The sequence below is a fragment of the Ruditapes philippinarum genome, unplaced genomic scaffold, assembly GCF_026571515.1.
Source record: "Ruditapes philippinarum isolate M1 unplaced genomic scaffold, ASM2657151v2 ctg1271_1_1_1_1, whole genome shotgun sequence".
NCBI classification, from domain to species: Eukaryota; Metazoa; Mollusca; class Bivalvia; order Venerida; family Veneridae; genus Ruditapes; species Ruditapes philippinarum.
This window is the reverse complement of record NW_026862369.1, coordinates 287,124-304,594: the sequence shown is the minus strand read 5'-3', so window position 1 is coordinate 304,594 and position 17,471 is coordinate 287,124. Positions and strand designations below refer to the sequence as shown.

Genomic DNA, 17,471 nt, shown 5'->3' with positions numbered 1-17,471 from the left:
TTGATTGAACAAATCAAGCGGTCTCATTTACAAAAATATTAAACATGTAGGAACCGTTCCAGTCGAGTTGAATATTAATGCGCCTACTGATAGACAATCCAAAGTTACCAAACGCTCTCAAAACGTAATAAAATATATTAGTGTACATTGGTCTGATTTTAGACCACGCAATGGAGTAATTTGTTATATAAAATATCATATGTAAAGGTTATTTTTTAAACTTCCTGCAAGATGTTGCATATGAAGCATTTTATTCTAATCGATTCTCATTTATAACTTTTAACAGTGTCACGTTTCAAGTACAAATAACAACGTAGCTTCATTATAAAGTGAAATGGACATTTTGTATGCAAAATTATTAATGTTTCATGGATAGGGGATTATTGAAAAAGTTTTAACAATGACAAATGTGTTATAAAACCGTTGTTGATTGTAAATGTATTCAAATGCTATCGACGTTTTAATATGATTTTTGAACACCATTATAAACAAGAGCCCGGTTTGAGCCGGGTGATGCTCCCCGAATAGGTTTTGGACACAGGAAAGTACACCTGTTATATGTCCCTGGAAAAAGTTCAAAGTGCAATTATTCCTAAATTAGGCAAGGCAAAGTTACTGATCTTTGCACTGCACTTCTAATAAATGTGATCTCTATCAACCTACAACCTTGTACTGTACTTTTACTCAATGAGATCTATCTACCTACAAAGTTTCATGTTGATATCTCTTATAATTTTAGAGTAATGTCCCAGACAAAGTTCAAAAAGTAAAAATAAGCAAAGGGCAATAACTCCAAAATTAGTCAAGGCAGAGTTATGATTTTTGTGCATCTACCTACAAAGTTTCATGTTGATATCTCTTATAGTTTAAGAGTTATGTCCCGGACAATATTTTTCTAAAAGGGAAGATAATTTAAAAACCGGGAAAATAGAGTTATGGTTCTTTGACACTGCACACCCCCTCAATGCCCTCTACCACTGTATGAAGTTTAAACAAATTATCTCCAAGGTTTTCAAGTTATGTTCCGGACAAGACAACGGACGCACAGACGGACAAGGTGGCGACTATAAACAGTTATTTTCATTTTATTTAAGTATGGATAGCATAAATCGTGTAAAATAGACAACGGTTTAGCGTTGTCTATACGATATATTCAACGGAAATAATGAGCCGTGATTGGTCAATTCGGAGCAAGCGTGGTCTAATATCATTTGATTATATATTTAATATCATTAATACGGATAGCATAAATATGATATATGTAATAATAACATTGTTTAAAGACATGCGACGACACAAATCTGCAAACTATGAATTTACTAAAAATCATATTAGGTTTATCTCATTGCAAATGAATTCGAATTAAAGGAACTCCATTGAGGTTTAAAAGCATAAAGACATAAAAATTGAATTTCTTACTTAGAACAGTTTGGGCACTTAAAAACATAAAGATATGCGAAGGCAATTAAGAAATATGCTCAAAAGTTAATTGAAAATTGTATTTTTGTTGCACCTCTTATCCCGGTTTAGGTTTAAAGCTATGGAACGCTTTTCAATTTTGGGTCATTTTCGACAGGTATAAAAATTATTTTGAAAAAAAGGAGGGAGAGAATGATCTGAAATTTTAAACTCAAGATATTGGTCTAGTCCTAAATAAAATGGAACATCAATCTCAAAAGAAAACCTAGTCCTATCATGTCTAAAAACCTCAGTGGAGTCCCTTTAAGTCACTGACTGTAACTTAATTGCATCTACTACTGAAAGAAAAGTAATTAAAAATTATGATTAGGTTTGTAACTTTTGATTCTTAATTTCCAACCCTATTTAATGTTATCATCTTAAATATTGGCTTGATTTTAACCATTGCGTAGCCTGACCTTTTTTATCTTCTTTGGGTGATTGAATTGTAATAGATAGGTGACACATGATAGAACAGACCAGGTGGGATGAGTTTGGCAAAAAAGATGATAATAACAAATTTTCGGACTACTGCATAGCTTGATATCACAGAAACTCTTCTCCTCTTTTAGCTAACATGCATTGTCAAGCTGTATAAATACTATGTTACTACCATCAAACGAAATATGAGCATAACCAAAAAAAAGAAAAGAAAAAAAATCCAAGTTGGTCACGTGCCGAGCCTAACCTATTTGTTATTGAAATCATAAGTTTCACTGGAAATGTACACCTTTAATATGAATGATACATATTTTTTTCTTAAATATAAATATCGACAAAAAAATATCTTTTTAATCTTATGTCAAGCATATTTCGTAACGTTAGTTTAAAACATGTTTAAATATAATTTTTCCGTGAAAAGAGTAAAATTTGAATAATTTCGAAATTATGTTCACACAGTATTTCCAATACCAAAAAAGAAAAATGCTGTGGGATGAAAGTTGGATTATACCATTTGAAGAAATAAAGCAAGGTAAGAGCTCACCACAATTTTTGTTTGCATCTATTTTCATTCCAGCATAAACCTCTGTTTTGTGACACCCTTTGGAAGGCAAAGATCTTGGTCGCTGGTGAGAGGTTTTGCTTTTGAGATGCTCGGTTAATTATGAAGTATTACTTTAGAAAGAATTGATATTGTTGTTATGCTCTACAAAGGGGCCTCTCTGTAGAGGTTGCACTGAACATGTACTTTAGATTATAAAACAGTTTTGATTAAATAATTCCCTGTTACTATACATGTGTTATATAATTCTTATAATCTTAGCTTAGCCTAACGATGATTAAATAAATTATGTCATCATAATAAAACAAAAGACAGATTTCATAAATTGATTTAAGGAAAGACTATGTTCTGTTCATATATTTTCATTTTTAAGATAATATTTCAAACGTTTCAAACATTTCATTTTTTACGGGAAAATCAAAGACCCGAACCGTGACTGTATATTTGCTTACTTAGCCCTTTGATTTCAAGTTTGTTTATTTGTCTCCCCCTGCCTATTTCACATTATTATATAAACTTATTTTGATACATGCAAGATTAAGGTAATGTTCCATGCACAAGAAGGCATGCGCCTGAAGTAGTCGAACACTTTCGGATACTGAAAAATGTTTTGAATCAAATTTCAGATGACGGATTGCGTGCAGCATTTGGCAGTATGATAGGGAGTACTATGGATTTGAGCACTTCCGGTAACAGTGATGGAAACACAAGTCTTGCTCAGTCTGCAGCTCGGAGACAAGTCTTTGTTAAAACGGCGTTATAGTAAGTTACAGTCTCTCTGTTATATGATTTATAAATGTGAAATATTTTCTATTAATTAAAATGTATTTTTAAGAAGATGTTATACATGTGCAGTTGCCATGTTGTGGAGGAAAGATGCGAAAGGTCAAGGTTAAAGGCCCAACAAACAGTAATTTTGTCATGTTTAGTGATAAAGGCATTTAACTTGAAGAAGTAGAGGTACTACAGATTAATGGAAACACTCCTGTTGTTTTCATGCATTCAAGTTGTCTTGTGTATCGTTCCTGCTGTTATGTGTTGAGCGTGTCGCAAACATTGACTTGATTGGCGACGCTGGTGAGCGGCGTCGTCTCCTATGGAATGCTTTTTATTTTGGCATATGGAAGGAGCTGTTATTATAAGCAGTTAATTTCAAGTTGTGTTAATAAGTTTTATTTTGATTCGTAAAAATCAAGTAAACAAATATGTTGTTATATTTGTATTTAATAACTTTATGTAAAAAGCATGTGTACTGTGATATTATTTTCACGAAATTGCAGGCTCAGTTTAACAGCTTGTCCCTTAGCTTTATTTTTGTTCTATTTTTGCATGTTTAAAATTTATAGCGAAAAGAGTAGTGAAACACGTTGATTATTGGCCTTATATTGATACATTATTCAAGAGGAGGGCACATTACAGTCATATTGTTTGTTCATGAATTAAATACCAATATATCTTTCTTTCATTTATTTTTTTTCTTCATATTTTCTTTATTCCAGCACTTTAAATTGTTGAAAATTGAGTACTTTTACACTTTTACATCTCCCATGTACAGACTCAATCGAACCGGGTTTGCAATTTTCATGTAATTTTGTTGTGATTTATGCTTCCTAGGGATCACCATTTTTCCAGATTCTTTATAAATACCTTTTATTTTAGTCAAGGCAGAACCTGTGCAATGCGAGCAGTAAGAAAAGTAGAATTTTCATTGACAAAATTTGTTCGTCTAGAAGTCAGGGAAGTCAGGTTAGTTTTCTTTTATATATTGAATTTTGAATGTAACGACCGTTAAATTGAAAGAAATGTAAATTTACAATAAGCGAGTATATAAGGGAAGAAAATCATTGCTAACTCTGCCAGACGAATCTTTTGTTTTGGAACGTTTTTATGATTTACTATAAAATTCATTTGCGTTTAATTACTGATAAACATTCTTAAAACATGAACACGTGATGTTCAACGTTTTTTGTATACGAGATATTATTTTGGCCCAAAATTTCGCATTTTTCAAAGAACATGTCTTTGTGTGAATGTTTGAAAATTTAACGGAGCTAGTATTATAGTACCCAATGAAATATTCGCATTTTTGGACCATGTGACAATGGATTGGGTAAATTTATGAATCGGTACATCAATGTAGTTAAAAATGGCAATGGTTCGTATTTTGTGGATCATGTTGGTCATGTGCATTTTGTTAATTTATCACAGGCAGTTTTAAAACGCAATTTATTTGTATTTTTCAGAGCATGCGACCATGTGAATGTATGTAAATTTATCGGAGCTAGTATTATGGCTCCAAATATTCGAATTCTGACAGAATATTGTCCTAAAGGAAGTTTGAGTGATGTTCTTCTAAATGATGATGTCCCGCTTAACTGGGCATTCAGGTAAAATATTATATACTTGATTCTTTGTCATTGCAAATGGCTAACTTTTGTGTTATATTCATATGTTTTTATCCTATATAGAATAAACAAGTTCATGAAAGATATTTGTGGCAGTCACGTGATGTTTTTTGAGAATTGAAATGTCTCTTGCTCAGCAAACAAGTAATGATAATAATCATTAAAGGTTTGCTTTGAAGTTGAATTTTGTGCCACTTGAAAGCTTTATGCGAAAATATTTTGACGTTAGACCTTATAAATTAGATATAAACGGTTTTTATCCAGTCATGTTTATAGTTCATTAAAAACCTATGAGAATTAAAAGATGTGAATGTTATTTTCTTTTCGGTGTTGCTGTACAATAATTTTTCAATTTCAACTAAACAGCTTAAAATATTATAGGGACGCCGCCAACATAATTATACATTGTAACGTTTTTCTGCAATAACAATCAACTTACGCCGATAATTCACCAAACGGAATCAGAAAATACATGGTTTGAACTATAAACAGATCTACTATCATTAAGAATTAACAAAATTGCTTCATTAATAAAATGCTAAATTATGCCTTTCGTGAGATCTGAGCATGTATGCGTAAAAATTCTCTTAGCTTAATGCGTCGTTACAACATTAAACGTTCAAAAGGCGATTTTTCTACCTTAAAATAGACTTATATGGCATTATAATGTTAGTATATTTCATTTCAAATTCAAATTTAAATGAATTTGGTAAAATTGGTTCAAAAAAGGCTTTAACGGTTTGGGGCTCTTATATATTTAGTAATAATCGATTCTGTTTTGAAGGTTTTCATTCGCTGCGGATATATCACGTGGTATGCAATATCTGCACCATCGGAAGGTATATCATGGACGATTAAAGTCAAATAATTGTGTTGTTGATGACAGATGGACAGTAAAAATAACAGGTAAAAATGAAACCCTTTTGAATCAAAATTTAATTATGCGTGAATTTAGAATAACTCATTATCACTTTAAATCAGTTGTAAACACAAATTTTCATTTTAAAATATGATAACCAGCTTCTGTAACAACAACAAAAACACAACAAACAAACAAACAAAATAATAAACTTACAATTAAAAACAACAACAAAAAACATTCAAGAATATTGAGAATTTGATTATAGTAATTATAATATCATGCTAGATTTTGGTATTCAAACGTTGAGAACCCACGATGAAGTGACACTTGCTGACGAGGACGATGATTTTGAAGACGATGAAGATGAGTTTTATCAAGAAAAGCGAGCTCAAATCTACAAGGCGCCGGAATATCTCGACCAGAAAGCGTACGAACCGACACCGGCCGGGGATGTGTACGCGTTCGCAATTATTCTAATTGAAATAGCAACGAGGAATGATCCGTATGGGGTTAGGATATTTCTACTGAAAAAACATTTATCATGATTGTGTCTTAATATTATTGATAAAAGATTTTAGCTCATTTTTTCCCAATTAATAAAGAGCTGACATACATTGTTCTTACGCCGACGTCATTGATGATTAGATAACAGATAAAAATTATTATTAGAGTCATTCAAAATAATCACCATGGACCTTTACACACTTTTTCCAGCCTCAGAATTCATTCCGAAAAGGCATTTTATCTTATACTGTTTTTAGAATGGTAGAGAGCCTTTCCGACTGCACTACGGGTTTCGAACCCGCGACCGCGAAGGTAAGATTTGATGTACAGATTTAACCAAAAGTCACAAGGACTATAAGCGGGGTGTAGCAAAAAGTCAATTCTCTGCCTGCTCCTCTAAATAAGCTTGAACTAAAGCTGACCCGTGCACAGGTGCATTATCATGGAGTAATTCGATCCTGGGCACCCCGTACCTTTAGTTTTTTGTAATGAATGATGATAAGAATTACTTATAATAAATATTTGAATCACAAATAATACAAAGCTTTCAAATGTTGTTAAATTTATATTGAATATTTAAATATTTTAGGACGAGGATGCATTTAGCGTCAAGCCTGGTTGGAAACCTCCAATGCCGGACTTTGACCCAGATATGTGTGAGAGTAAGGACGACATATGCCCGTGCCCCGATGCTTATACAAAGGTAAATATTGCTTTTTATGCGCTTATCTACGCATTTGTTTCGTTTGTATGAAACTTTTAGCCTATGTTTTCCATGCGGCGCTTTACATGGAATGTCACAAACGTGTCACATTCAAGGTTTCATGATAACCACCGTGTCAACACATCTACGGATATTTCAAAATTTAAAATTCTAGCCACTGAGCACATTTAGGAGAGCATCAGAGTTAAAATCCAGGTGCTGCGGCCTCGTTTCTCGGACAAGACGTACTTTGTTTGTGAAATTAATCTCGGACAAATAGTGTGTCACCGCTGATTCAAACATTATAAGGGATAAGTAGTAGGTCACTTGCAGAGAAACTCTCATTTGTTAACCAGGGAATAATGTCCAAAATATGTGTAAATAAATTTAAAAAAAAACAGAATATAAAACATATAAAAAATTAACCATTCCACATTTAAATAATAAATGCTAGTTAAGACGTTGCTAGGTGGTATGGACGGTAGGTTATACCTGACAGTGCCGTCCATGTTCAGGCACAATCATCATTTTGCATTTTCAAATACAATGTGCAAGATAGCTTAATATTAATGAAATGAGTTTTCCCTTTTCCATTATAAACAATAGTAGTATTAGACCTCTTATATTGCTGAAAATTTAAACAAATACGAGTACACGTATTACATTTTGTTTATAACAGTTATTGAGTGAATGTTGGGATACTGTACCTGATTATCGCCCAACATTTGACGAGATTAAGAAGACAATACACAAGATCAACCCAAACAAACTTAGTCCAGTAGATTTGATGATGGCAATGGTGAGTTATGTTTAAACTGGTTTCATCTGTTTTACTTTTTGGGAAAATTGTTTGCTTTTACTAAATAAGTCCGTTAATGGCATAATTTTAAATTTAAACTTCGTCTTTAAAGTAACACACTCTTTAACGCAGCGTAGCGGTGAAGAGTATGAGAAACGCCCAGTTGTGTGCAAGAATATCCAAGATAAACAATAACAATAAGAATAATTGAAAAGAATAACAAGCAATACAAATAAAATTAGGTACAAAATTCTACACTAGGCTGGGAACATCCATATCTCAGATTTACAACAGTTGAGGATATTTAATGATCGGCATTGGGTTTTTCTAATTGAAAAGGAAACGACCGAGTCTATATATGTCTTTATTGATATATACATGTTTTTTTTTTCATTTATTCCATGCATAATGGTTATAGATGGAAAAGTACTCAAAACATTTGGAAGCAATAGTTGCGGATCGAACACAAGACCTTGTTGCAGAGAAAGCCAAAACAGACAGACTCCTTAGTCAGTCAACTTTAAACGTAATTTGTGCCCATCTTTTAATGTTTAATTTACACATGTTGCCCAATTTTACAATGTTTTGATCTTCTCGTCTTGCTAACAGTTTAAAAGAATTTTCCTTTACAAACATTCTCGCATTCTGTCATATTGGAACACTTAAGTTAAAGAGTTTAACAGTTATCGTTTCTATAATGTGATTCTTTTTGAAAATTGGGATGTAAACGATTTTACTCGAATACATAAGACCATTATTACGCTTATAATCCCCAAAAAATGTAAATATTAAATGTATTATTTTTATACATTTTTAAAATGTTGCTACAACATTTCACCAAATAAATTACATATGAGAGTTTAATTATGTTGCAGGTATGTTACCAAAGGCAGTAGCAGACGATCTCCGGCATGGTCGTCCTGTGGAGGCAAAATATCATGACGGATGTACAATATATTTTAGGTAAAGATCATAAACTTATTATAATATCAAATATTATAATAATCTCTCATGAAGCAAATATGAGCTGCGCCAGGACAAAACCAACATTATGCGTTTGCGACCAGCATGGATCTAGACCAGCATCCGCGCAGAGTCTGATCAGGATCCATGCTGTTTACTATCAGTTTCTTACTTGTAATAGGGTTTGTAGGCCTGATCAGATTACGCGGATGCGCAGGCTGGTCTGGATCCATTCTGGTCGCAAACACATTATGTTGGTTTTGTCATAAATTGGCTCATAATGTTTCTTCTTTCAATTTAAATGATTGTATTTTAATTATTATGGTCATAAATTTTTAAACAAAAAAGGAAAAATGTCATTAGACCTTTTAGAACCGTCTCTCATGTCTAAAAGAACAAAAAAGTGAGAAGAATCTCAAGTTAATAGCCATTTAGGTAGCAGGCGCAATATTTGATGTAAGTGTAAAAAGTTATCGTGCATAATTATTATGTGGTGCAGATGCAACTAGCTTACGGAACGTTGGTGGTTATACTTAGGTACCCGCTCGTGTCTGAACTAATGCACTGATGGGCTCCACCACTACAGCTGGAAAGTCTTTCATTTGTTTTTGTTGCGAAGAATTTAGCCATAATGATTCATGCTTTCGAGCTTTTAATTTTGTTTTCTTAAGTATCGGAATTCCAAGAAATAGAAAAAGCATCGAAACACGAGGCTATCTGATTTGTACGAGGGGGCGTAGCCCCCGAGTGTTAATCAGATTGCCGAGTGTTTCGATGTTCTTTCTCTTTTGTATCATAGTCAACATAAAACACATTCCCTGATGAAACCCCAGATAAAAATCACCACTGAACAAGCATCTGAATATGATATTTCTATCGCTAACTTTCTCTGCCGTCACAATAAGTAATCCCCAGCAAAAATGAGCCAATTAATGGGCATGCTCTGCAGTGCGGGTAAATAATACCTGCACTCCAGTTAACGCACTGTGCATGTATATGTATACGATTTAACTCTGACACATTTTCAACAGAAAAGTCCCCAAACTATGATACAAACCAGTTCAACACAGCATACTTGATCTCAAATTAACACCAAGCTTTGTTTGTATCCCTCGTTTTCCTTTCTGTTAATATTATAGTAATTTATAGTCGTTAAAACTGGCAAGTTTCTTCTTCAGTGACATTGTTGGTTTTACGAATATATCAGGAGGTAGTACAGCGCTGGAAGTTGTAGCATTGTTGAATAAATTATACATCACTTTTGACGAAATCATCGACAAATATGACGTATACAAGGTGGAAACTATAGGAGACGCATGTACGCCATTTTCATGTCAACCTTTTAGTTAACATATGTTAGCTAACACATTAGGTGTTTTTGAAATATAAGTAAAAGTAAAATAACTCAACAATTTACAATTGTTCTTATGATTTCAAAGAGAACAGATTGAAAAGGAAAGCAAATTGTGCGACGTTTACAATAGTGAAAGTGACCATTTTAAGTAAAAAATGAAGAAACAACACACAAACCAATCAGTTACACGAGCAATAAAGTGATAAGAATCGCATGCAAACACCACAATAAAAATGCATGCTTGTGAGAAATTTATTTCATAAATGAAATATATGCTTGTTGCGACATATTATAAATTTCTCAACAAAGAATTCCTTCCACAACACTCGTGTCAACACTGGTTTTTGTCGTCAGAGTCAATTTTTACTTTCTATTTACTTGTTTTCATTTGATTTCAAGTATAACGTTATGTTTTATGTTTGTTATGTATTATGAATATCTATAAATAGATATGGTGGTTTCTGGGATACCTATAAGCACGCCATTTCATGCACGAGAGATTGCTGATATGTCTATAGACCTGGTCAGAGCTTGTGAGATTTTCACCATCCCTCATATGCCTGGAGAGCCTCTCAAAATAAGAGTAGGATTACATTCCGGTAAGCTCATATCATAGAATATTAAAGAAATTAAATATAATTACTTTCCATTATTTGATGTTAATTTTGTAAAATAAACTTTACAATGTCACTGTGATATACATGTCGATAAATTAACTTAAAAAACAACAACAACAACAACAGATATTGTCTGATTTCGAGACCTTTGTTTGAATACCAATTTTTATAGCACTAGTTTCAACAGATAACGTTTCTTTATCATATAATTTAACACATTCATATTTGTAATAGATAATATATGGCGAACATTCGAGACTTTTATTGTTCAGTTCTGTTTTGGGGTAGACTTATCCTAACCCTTTGATTGTAGACTATAATTGCAATGTAATCTGAAGACAAACATATTACGACATTAAAACAATGTAATGATATCGTTGATTTGGTTGAAAATTAGTCTTAAAAAAGGTTACTAAAAATGGAAAAGAGATCCCCAGGAGATATGAAAAACAAAAAAAATAAAAGTTAAAAATGGCAGAATGTGTTAAATTGAGACTATACACGAGACAGGATAGAAAATGCAACATCTCTCGACCCCTAGCCTCCCTGGCACCGGCTTAGATGATATTATAAAAGGTTTCGTAGCGCACTGACTACATCAATACTGACATTTATAACATTTTACTACATCAATTAAATAGTGTTAATTATTATCATTTGCAGGATCTGCATGCGCTGGCGTAGTTGGCCTGAAAATGCCCAGGTATTGTTTATTTGGGGATACTGTCAACACTGCAAGCCGAATGGAATCTAACGGTGAAGGTAAACTATACATTTTATTTCTTTGACTTTCATTTCTTTTTCCGCTCTTAAGAATATATAATCTATCAATTTTTATTAATGTCCATGTAAGTTTTTTTCTAAATTAAACTACATCTTACTTCAAAAAATAGACGATGTGTTAGTTATACGGTACACTTTTACCAGACATATATACTGGATAAAAAAACTCTTATGTCAAATCCTTTGTGGTTGTGATACATTTACATTTGCGAAAAAGCAATACAAAAGTGTTGAAACGAGATGTAAAGTCTTGAAATGTACACTTCATATTATAAAACACATCTATGATACTATCAAAAGTAAATATTAAAACAAATGCAAAATCATCGGAAAAGTAAAAGATGGATATATAATTATAGGATTTTGTTAAACATGTATGAATACATATACGAAAAAAGATTTTCAGAGTTCAGTCCCAGTGACAACAAAATGTATCCTTAGATTTGAATGTTATCAAGATAAAACGATTCGTTTGCTGTAAAGTTATAACGTCATCATTCACCTGTACTTGTTCTTTTTCTTCTTTTTTGTTGTTGCTGCTTCTTTTTTAATTTTGAACCTTTTTTAACACAATGATCGAATATTTCTATGTTTTCATTTTAGCATACAAGATACATATAAGTAATTTCACTTACGTAGAATTGGTTCAGTTTGGCAAATATTTGCTAGAAAAACGAGGAACCATTCCTGTAAAGGCAAGTATAGATACAAATTAAAGACACTAAAATTATATTATATAAGTATGCTATGCACCATCATCTTTAAGAAGCTGGTACTTCACGATAACGTTGCTCGTACAGTACTGTAACCATTAGGCATGCTGAACCAGAAATGTACTGCATAAAACTGAATAAAATAATGAGTGTTTTGTGTCTAGATCTATGTCTTCATTCTTCTTCATGTTTTAGGATTTAAAGGTTAAATGTACAATAAGATTTATTATCTAGAAGTTTTAGCTATGATCAATATCATGCAATATAAGACTTTTGAAATCATTAATAAATCTAATTCATAATCCCCTGTTGCAAAACCATTTCGTTATTGCTCAGTAACTTTAAGCAGCAGAATTTTTTATAAGCTTTGTACAAACGATAACAAATATACCGTGATGTGTAGAGCGCCAACAAAAACAAAAACAATCGCTACCAATAAGAACAACGACATACTTAAATTTCAAAAGTCAACATTTGGTATGAACGCCATAACTTGTTCATTTGGAAATGTTTTATAATAATTTGGCACAAATAATCAGCATCCTGAAACAATGTTCAGAGCGTAACAGCTAGGTGGCTACCTATATTTCTTAACGTCAAGTTTAACAGAAAATGTAATAATTGCTAGTTAAAGCCATTTTAGACATAAATAGATATAATATACTATGTAACTGTTTCCTTAATTTTAGGGTAAAGGTGAAATGCTAACATGGTGGTTGACGGGAATTGATCCGGCATATGTTGATGAAAAATCCAAAGAAACTGAAAATGAAGACATAAACCAAAACAGTTTAATATCAGTTCGGGAATCCCGAACCAAACTTTACAACTGCACAGAAGATATTTCAGGCATCAAACCTGTAACAGCAGACGACATTGTGAAAGAGAAAAACCTTAAAAATGGCATTGTTCCCCCACCCGCTGAATACTCAAAGAAAATAATGTCGGTAGATCATAATGGGGTTAATACTGAAACAAACGATAAAGATGTTGCTAAAATTGGAAAACGAATTGCGTTTTCAGATGCGCCGCTTATTGACAACCAGTTTACACCTGTTGAAATACCGGAAGCAGGTGAAACGTGTGACTTAGAAAAAACGTGTGATAGAGCTGAACTCTCTAGAACTCTTGTAGATATCTCTGTTAAAGGTCCTAATACAAACACACATACAGATTCTAAAATATCATAAAATCATAAAAAATACTGGCCATAAAACATAATTTTGATTTATCAATATATTTTTTTGAAGTGCAATACATTGGTGATGTTAAAAAAAAATTATGTTATCATTACTTGTTTAAATATTTAACAAATATGTAATGTTTTCAACATTTACAGCTCCTTTCATGTACTGTTGTATGTCATAAGATATATATATTTTTTTAAAAAACTAGTCATATTACTCTTTCATATTTTAAACAATACGATACTGTTTCCAAATACAAATCTTTTCTAAAAGGTTATTCAAACTGTCTTTAGACTGTTCACTTGGACTTCAAACTTTTACTTACTCTGACTACCTGACACCTACTTGTTTATACGGAGTTGTCTCGCTTCCAATCCCGAAATAGAATAAAATCTGTGTAGACTCAAATGTAGACCTATAGTTTAAAACAACAGAATAGCTTCTATTAATTGTTGACTCATTTAGGGACATGTATAACTCTATTTTAATTCATATTTGCGAAATCTTTATTAACCGTAGTTTAGATCTATTTTATCAAACACGCCATTCCTTGTTACCAGAGCTGGAAAACTGTAGAATCTATCATTTATGCAACGAAATGAAATAGGGTATTACATTCCTAATACAGAACCTCTTTTCTGAAGAGTTTCTTTTTCAGTAAGGAAACCGTCTTTTTCAAGGGGCGGGATTCAAGCCCAACTAGGGGCAAACTTATTTTTTCAATTTGTGCACCTTTTTCTTCTTTTTGTTAGGTCAGATTACGGTTTTCTTTTTCTGGAATAATCTTTAATTAAGAAATATTTATAGTATTTTATGTAAATTTTAGTGTAGAGTTAGAGAAAATATGGTACCTTTACCACTTTAAATGTTTGTATTTTCAAATCCGGTTGCTAAACATCCTTATTTTGCACTGTATCTAGATAATTGTTGTTGTAAAATAAATCGATGATCCTTGATAAATGACAACATATGATAGTTATTCTGAACTGTTCCATCGAAACTTTCAGATACCTGTTTTAATAGCAATTAAAAACAACAGATATGTTTTCTTTGATTGTGTTTCTTATGTTTTAAACTGTTTTAGTTTTAAAATTTAACTTTAGTCGTCAAGTTTTTTCAAACATAGTATTGAACTTTTGTTATTGTTTGTATTTATGTGAAGAATATAATAAAGTTATTTATTTTATAGTAATAAATAATAAAAAGTTTAGATGCATTTTGAAAAATTCTCAATTAAACATCTGGTACCATAAATGAGATATAACTATTGAAATTGAATTTGCTATTTTTTCATATTCTGAATATATTTTCCCACAGTAAAGAAATTTTTAGAGGAGTACACTGTATATATCATGTAAAATAAACATGTACTTGTACAATAAAGATTTAAATGCCATCAAATATACCGGTGTTTCATTGTTACATAATCATGTAATCATGTTAACGATATTTACTTTAAAGCATTATGTTATATAATTGAAGACAACAATGTTAAAACCAGGAAAATTAGCAAGATCAGCAACCTGACCAGTGACTCAGGGTTCACCGATAAATCTGATGATGCAGGTGGTGAAAGAACAGATGTTACAATGCGCAGTTTCGAATCTTTGCGAGGTATTGTAAAGCTTTAGTACAAATGTAATATAGCGCAGTTTCGAATCTTTGCGAGGTAATGTAAAGCTTTAGTACAGAACTAATAATGCGCAGACTCGAATTTTTGCGAAGTCACGTAAAGCTTTAGTACAGATGTAACAATGCGCAGTTTCGAATCTTTGCGAGGTAATGTAAAGCTTTAGTACCGATGTAACAATGCGCAGTTTCAAATCGTTGCAAGGTAACGTAAGGTAGCACTCCACACTTAATTTCAAGTTTCTGCCGTCAATGTCTTACAAGCAATATTTTTGATAAATCTGATCCCAAACTACACAACCTGGAAAAAGAAAACACATTTTGTTAAGAACATATATGTCATAACATTGCAAATCTATAATGAAATCAGTGAAAATTAAAATACATTCCGTAAAAGCCAAAACTCAACAGTGGTCCGAGACCCAAAACAATATGTTTCGTCCCTCTGGCAAAAAATACCTGCAAATACACGGGGTACAGATAATTGTGTGCGTGGTTCCATAGCTCATCCCAGTTACTTCTGATATCTCTCGAACGGCGACTCTTGCGTCCTCCTTGATAATATCTTCAATTGACGTCACATCTGACGGCTTGACGCTCGACCTTCTTCCACGCCCTTCATCATCTTCAAGTGACTTCCGCCCTTCAGAGAATCGCCGGAACCACTTAAAAACGAGTGCTCGAGAAACAGCATTCTCTCCTCTGGTCCTCTGCAGCTTTTTATATGTGTCTGTAGGCGTTTCACCTAATTCCATGCAGAACTTTATGTTGGCACGCAATTCAAGGCGTTCTTGTGATGTCATTTTTAACGTAGCTGCGTAACGGACTACTATGGTTTAAACGTTGTTTATTTTCCTTATCTAACGTCAAATGACGTCAAATTTTTATGCGACGTCATACAAACGTCCGAAAACATATTCCCGCATTTTTCTGTTATTTTGATAAACAGTGTCGAAACTATAATGCATTGAATAAAGCAATTATATATAAAAATAGCACCTGGGCCGGTAACGCGTTACTATAGTTACAATTATGCTAGTTATTCTGCTCTGAGTAATGCATGACTGATTTACAGCTCCTTGTAAATGGCAAAGAGATAGGTCACGACAGTGATATAAATAAAAATATTTTATATGGGTCCGTTTCAAAGATATTGAACCAGTCTACGTAATTCTTGATCACCCCTCGTACATGCAAAATATAACAAAGAAATAGGTGCTTGGCCTTGTAAATTTTTTTGCTATTGCTGAAAGTTTGTACCCTCTGTAAAATTACTTGTTTTCACCGAGCATGCTGTTTACAAACAATTGCGGCCTTGACATCTATAATTAACAGCATGTGATTTCTAACCATGTTTTCGAATTTGCCAATGATCATATTACATGTCACAAAAACAAATTCCATGCTGAAAATGCACTATAAAGACAACCAGTCATTTACATCTACAATAGTCACTATATCCATTTTAGTGTGGTGTGCTGCCTAAAGCTTTAGTACAGATGTAACAATGCGCAGTTTCGAATATTTGCGTGGTAACGTAAAGCTTAAGTACAGATGTAACAATGTGCAGTTTCAAATTTTTGCGAGGTAACGTAAAGCATTTCTTGCTTTGTTTCTTAACATGTTTTTTATGATTTAATCGTTACTCCAAAAGTGTTTTGTTTTCTAAAATTTGCAAAACATTACATATTGTAAAGAACAGCTTCGTTTATCTGATAGCAATGACGTCAATTACTGGTAATGTTGGGAGATGTTCACAAATGCGACGACGAATATGACGACGACGGTGATTATGACGATGAGTATGATGATGATGATGTGGATGATAACTCAAAATCATAATTTTATGATAGCTGATGATTACAATGAGGGAAATGAGGGTATAAATGATTGAAGGTAAAACTGATGGTTGCTTGTGACAGATAAATGTAATAGTGTTGACGTTTTCTTATGTTTTATTTTTTTAATTTTCAGATGCAGACGAAGAATCGAATTCAACGCCCTATGAATAATAATCTCAAAAGTCTTTTGAAAATGAGAATACAATCATTACAAAGATAACACAATATTTGATTTAAATGTATATTAAACAAGGAAAATAATTTAATGTTATCTCACAAGTTATTTTAATAGTTTTTCATTTGTGACGATAGCTGTAATACATTTTTCTAACATCAGTCGTTGGTTTTCTTTTCTTTTTTCTTCTTTACATGACAAAAACATAGATTTGTACTAAGATATGAAACTTACTAACAAATACACTGACAAGAAGGTTCAATTTTATTTTTAATTAGCATAATCAAGAAAAAGTGAGTTACCTAAGGTAGCGTGGAAATTGATAAATAAAATATGATAAGTGTGCGTTTGGTGTATTCGGTGTTTTTACATTGAAGACTTGTCATAATGTCAAACTGCAATGTATATACATTGTAAATTGCTGATATCTTGTTAGGAGAGCAAAATTACACTTTTCTCTTGACTATGGAGTAAT

General features: G+C 32.5%; 1 protein-coding gene across 1 annotated transcript in view; it reads left to right on the top strand.

The window, feature by feature from the left end:
• The window catches only part of LOC132718858 (atrial natriuretic peptide receptor 1-like), a 43,513-nt gene extending 26,477 nt beyond the window's left edge, over positions 1-17,036 (top strand). Inside the window, exons 7-23 of the mRNA XM_060702597.1 lie at positions 2,359-2,431; positions 3,088-3,223; positions 4,121-4,207; positions 4,705-4,848; positions 5,651-5,772; positions 6,014-6,237; positions 6,822-6,935; positions 7,615-7,734; positions 8,153-8,243; positions 8,610-8,697; positions 9,876-10,015; positions 10,501-10,650; positions 11,332-11,430; positions 12,055-12,146; positions 12,854-13,238; positions 14,834-14,965; positions 16,955-17,036. Coding sequence (XP_060558580.1) covers positions 2,359-2,431; positions 3,088-3,223; positions 4,121-4,207; positions 4,705-4,848; positions 5,651-5,772; positions 6,014-6,237; positions 6,822-6,935; positions 7,615-7,734; positions 8,153-8,243; positions 8,610-8,697; positions 9,876-10,015; positions 10,501-10,650; positions 11,332-11,430; positions 12,055-12,146; positions 12,854-13,238; positions 14,834-14,965; positions 16,955-16,992 — 2,235 coding nt within the window. The 3' untranslated portion in view covers positions 16,993-17,036. The remainder of the gene's footprint in view (positions 1-2,358; positions 2,432-3,087; positions 3,224-4,120; positions 4,208-4,704; positions 4,849-5,650; positions 5,773-6,013; positions 6,238-6,821; positions 6,936-7,614; positions 7,735-8,152; positions 8,244-8,609; positions 8,698-9,875; positions 10,016-10,500; positions 10,651-11,331; positions 11,431-12,054; positions 12,147-12,853; positions 13,239-14,833; positions 14,966-16,954) is intronic.
• The last annotated feature ends 435 nt before the right edge of the window (positions 17,037-17,471 follow it).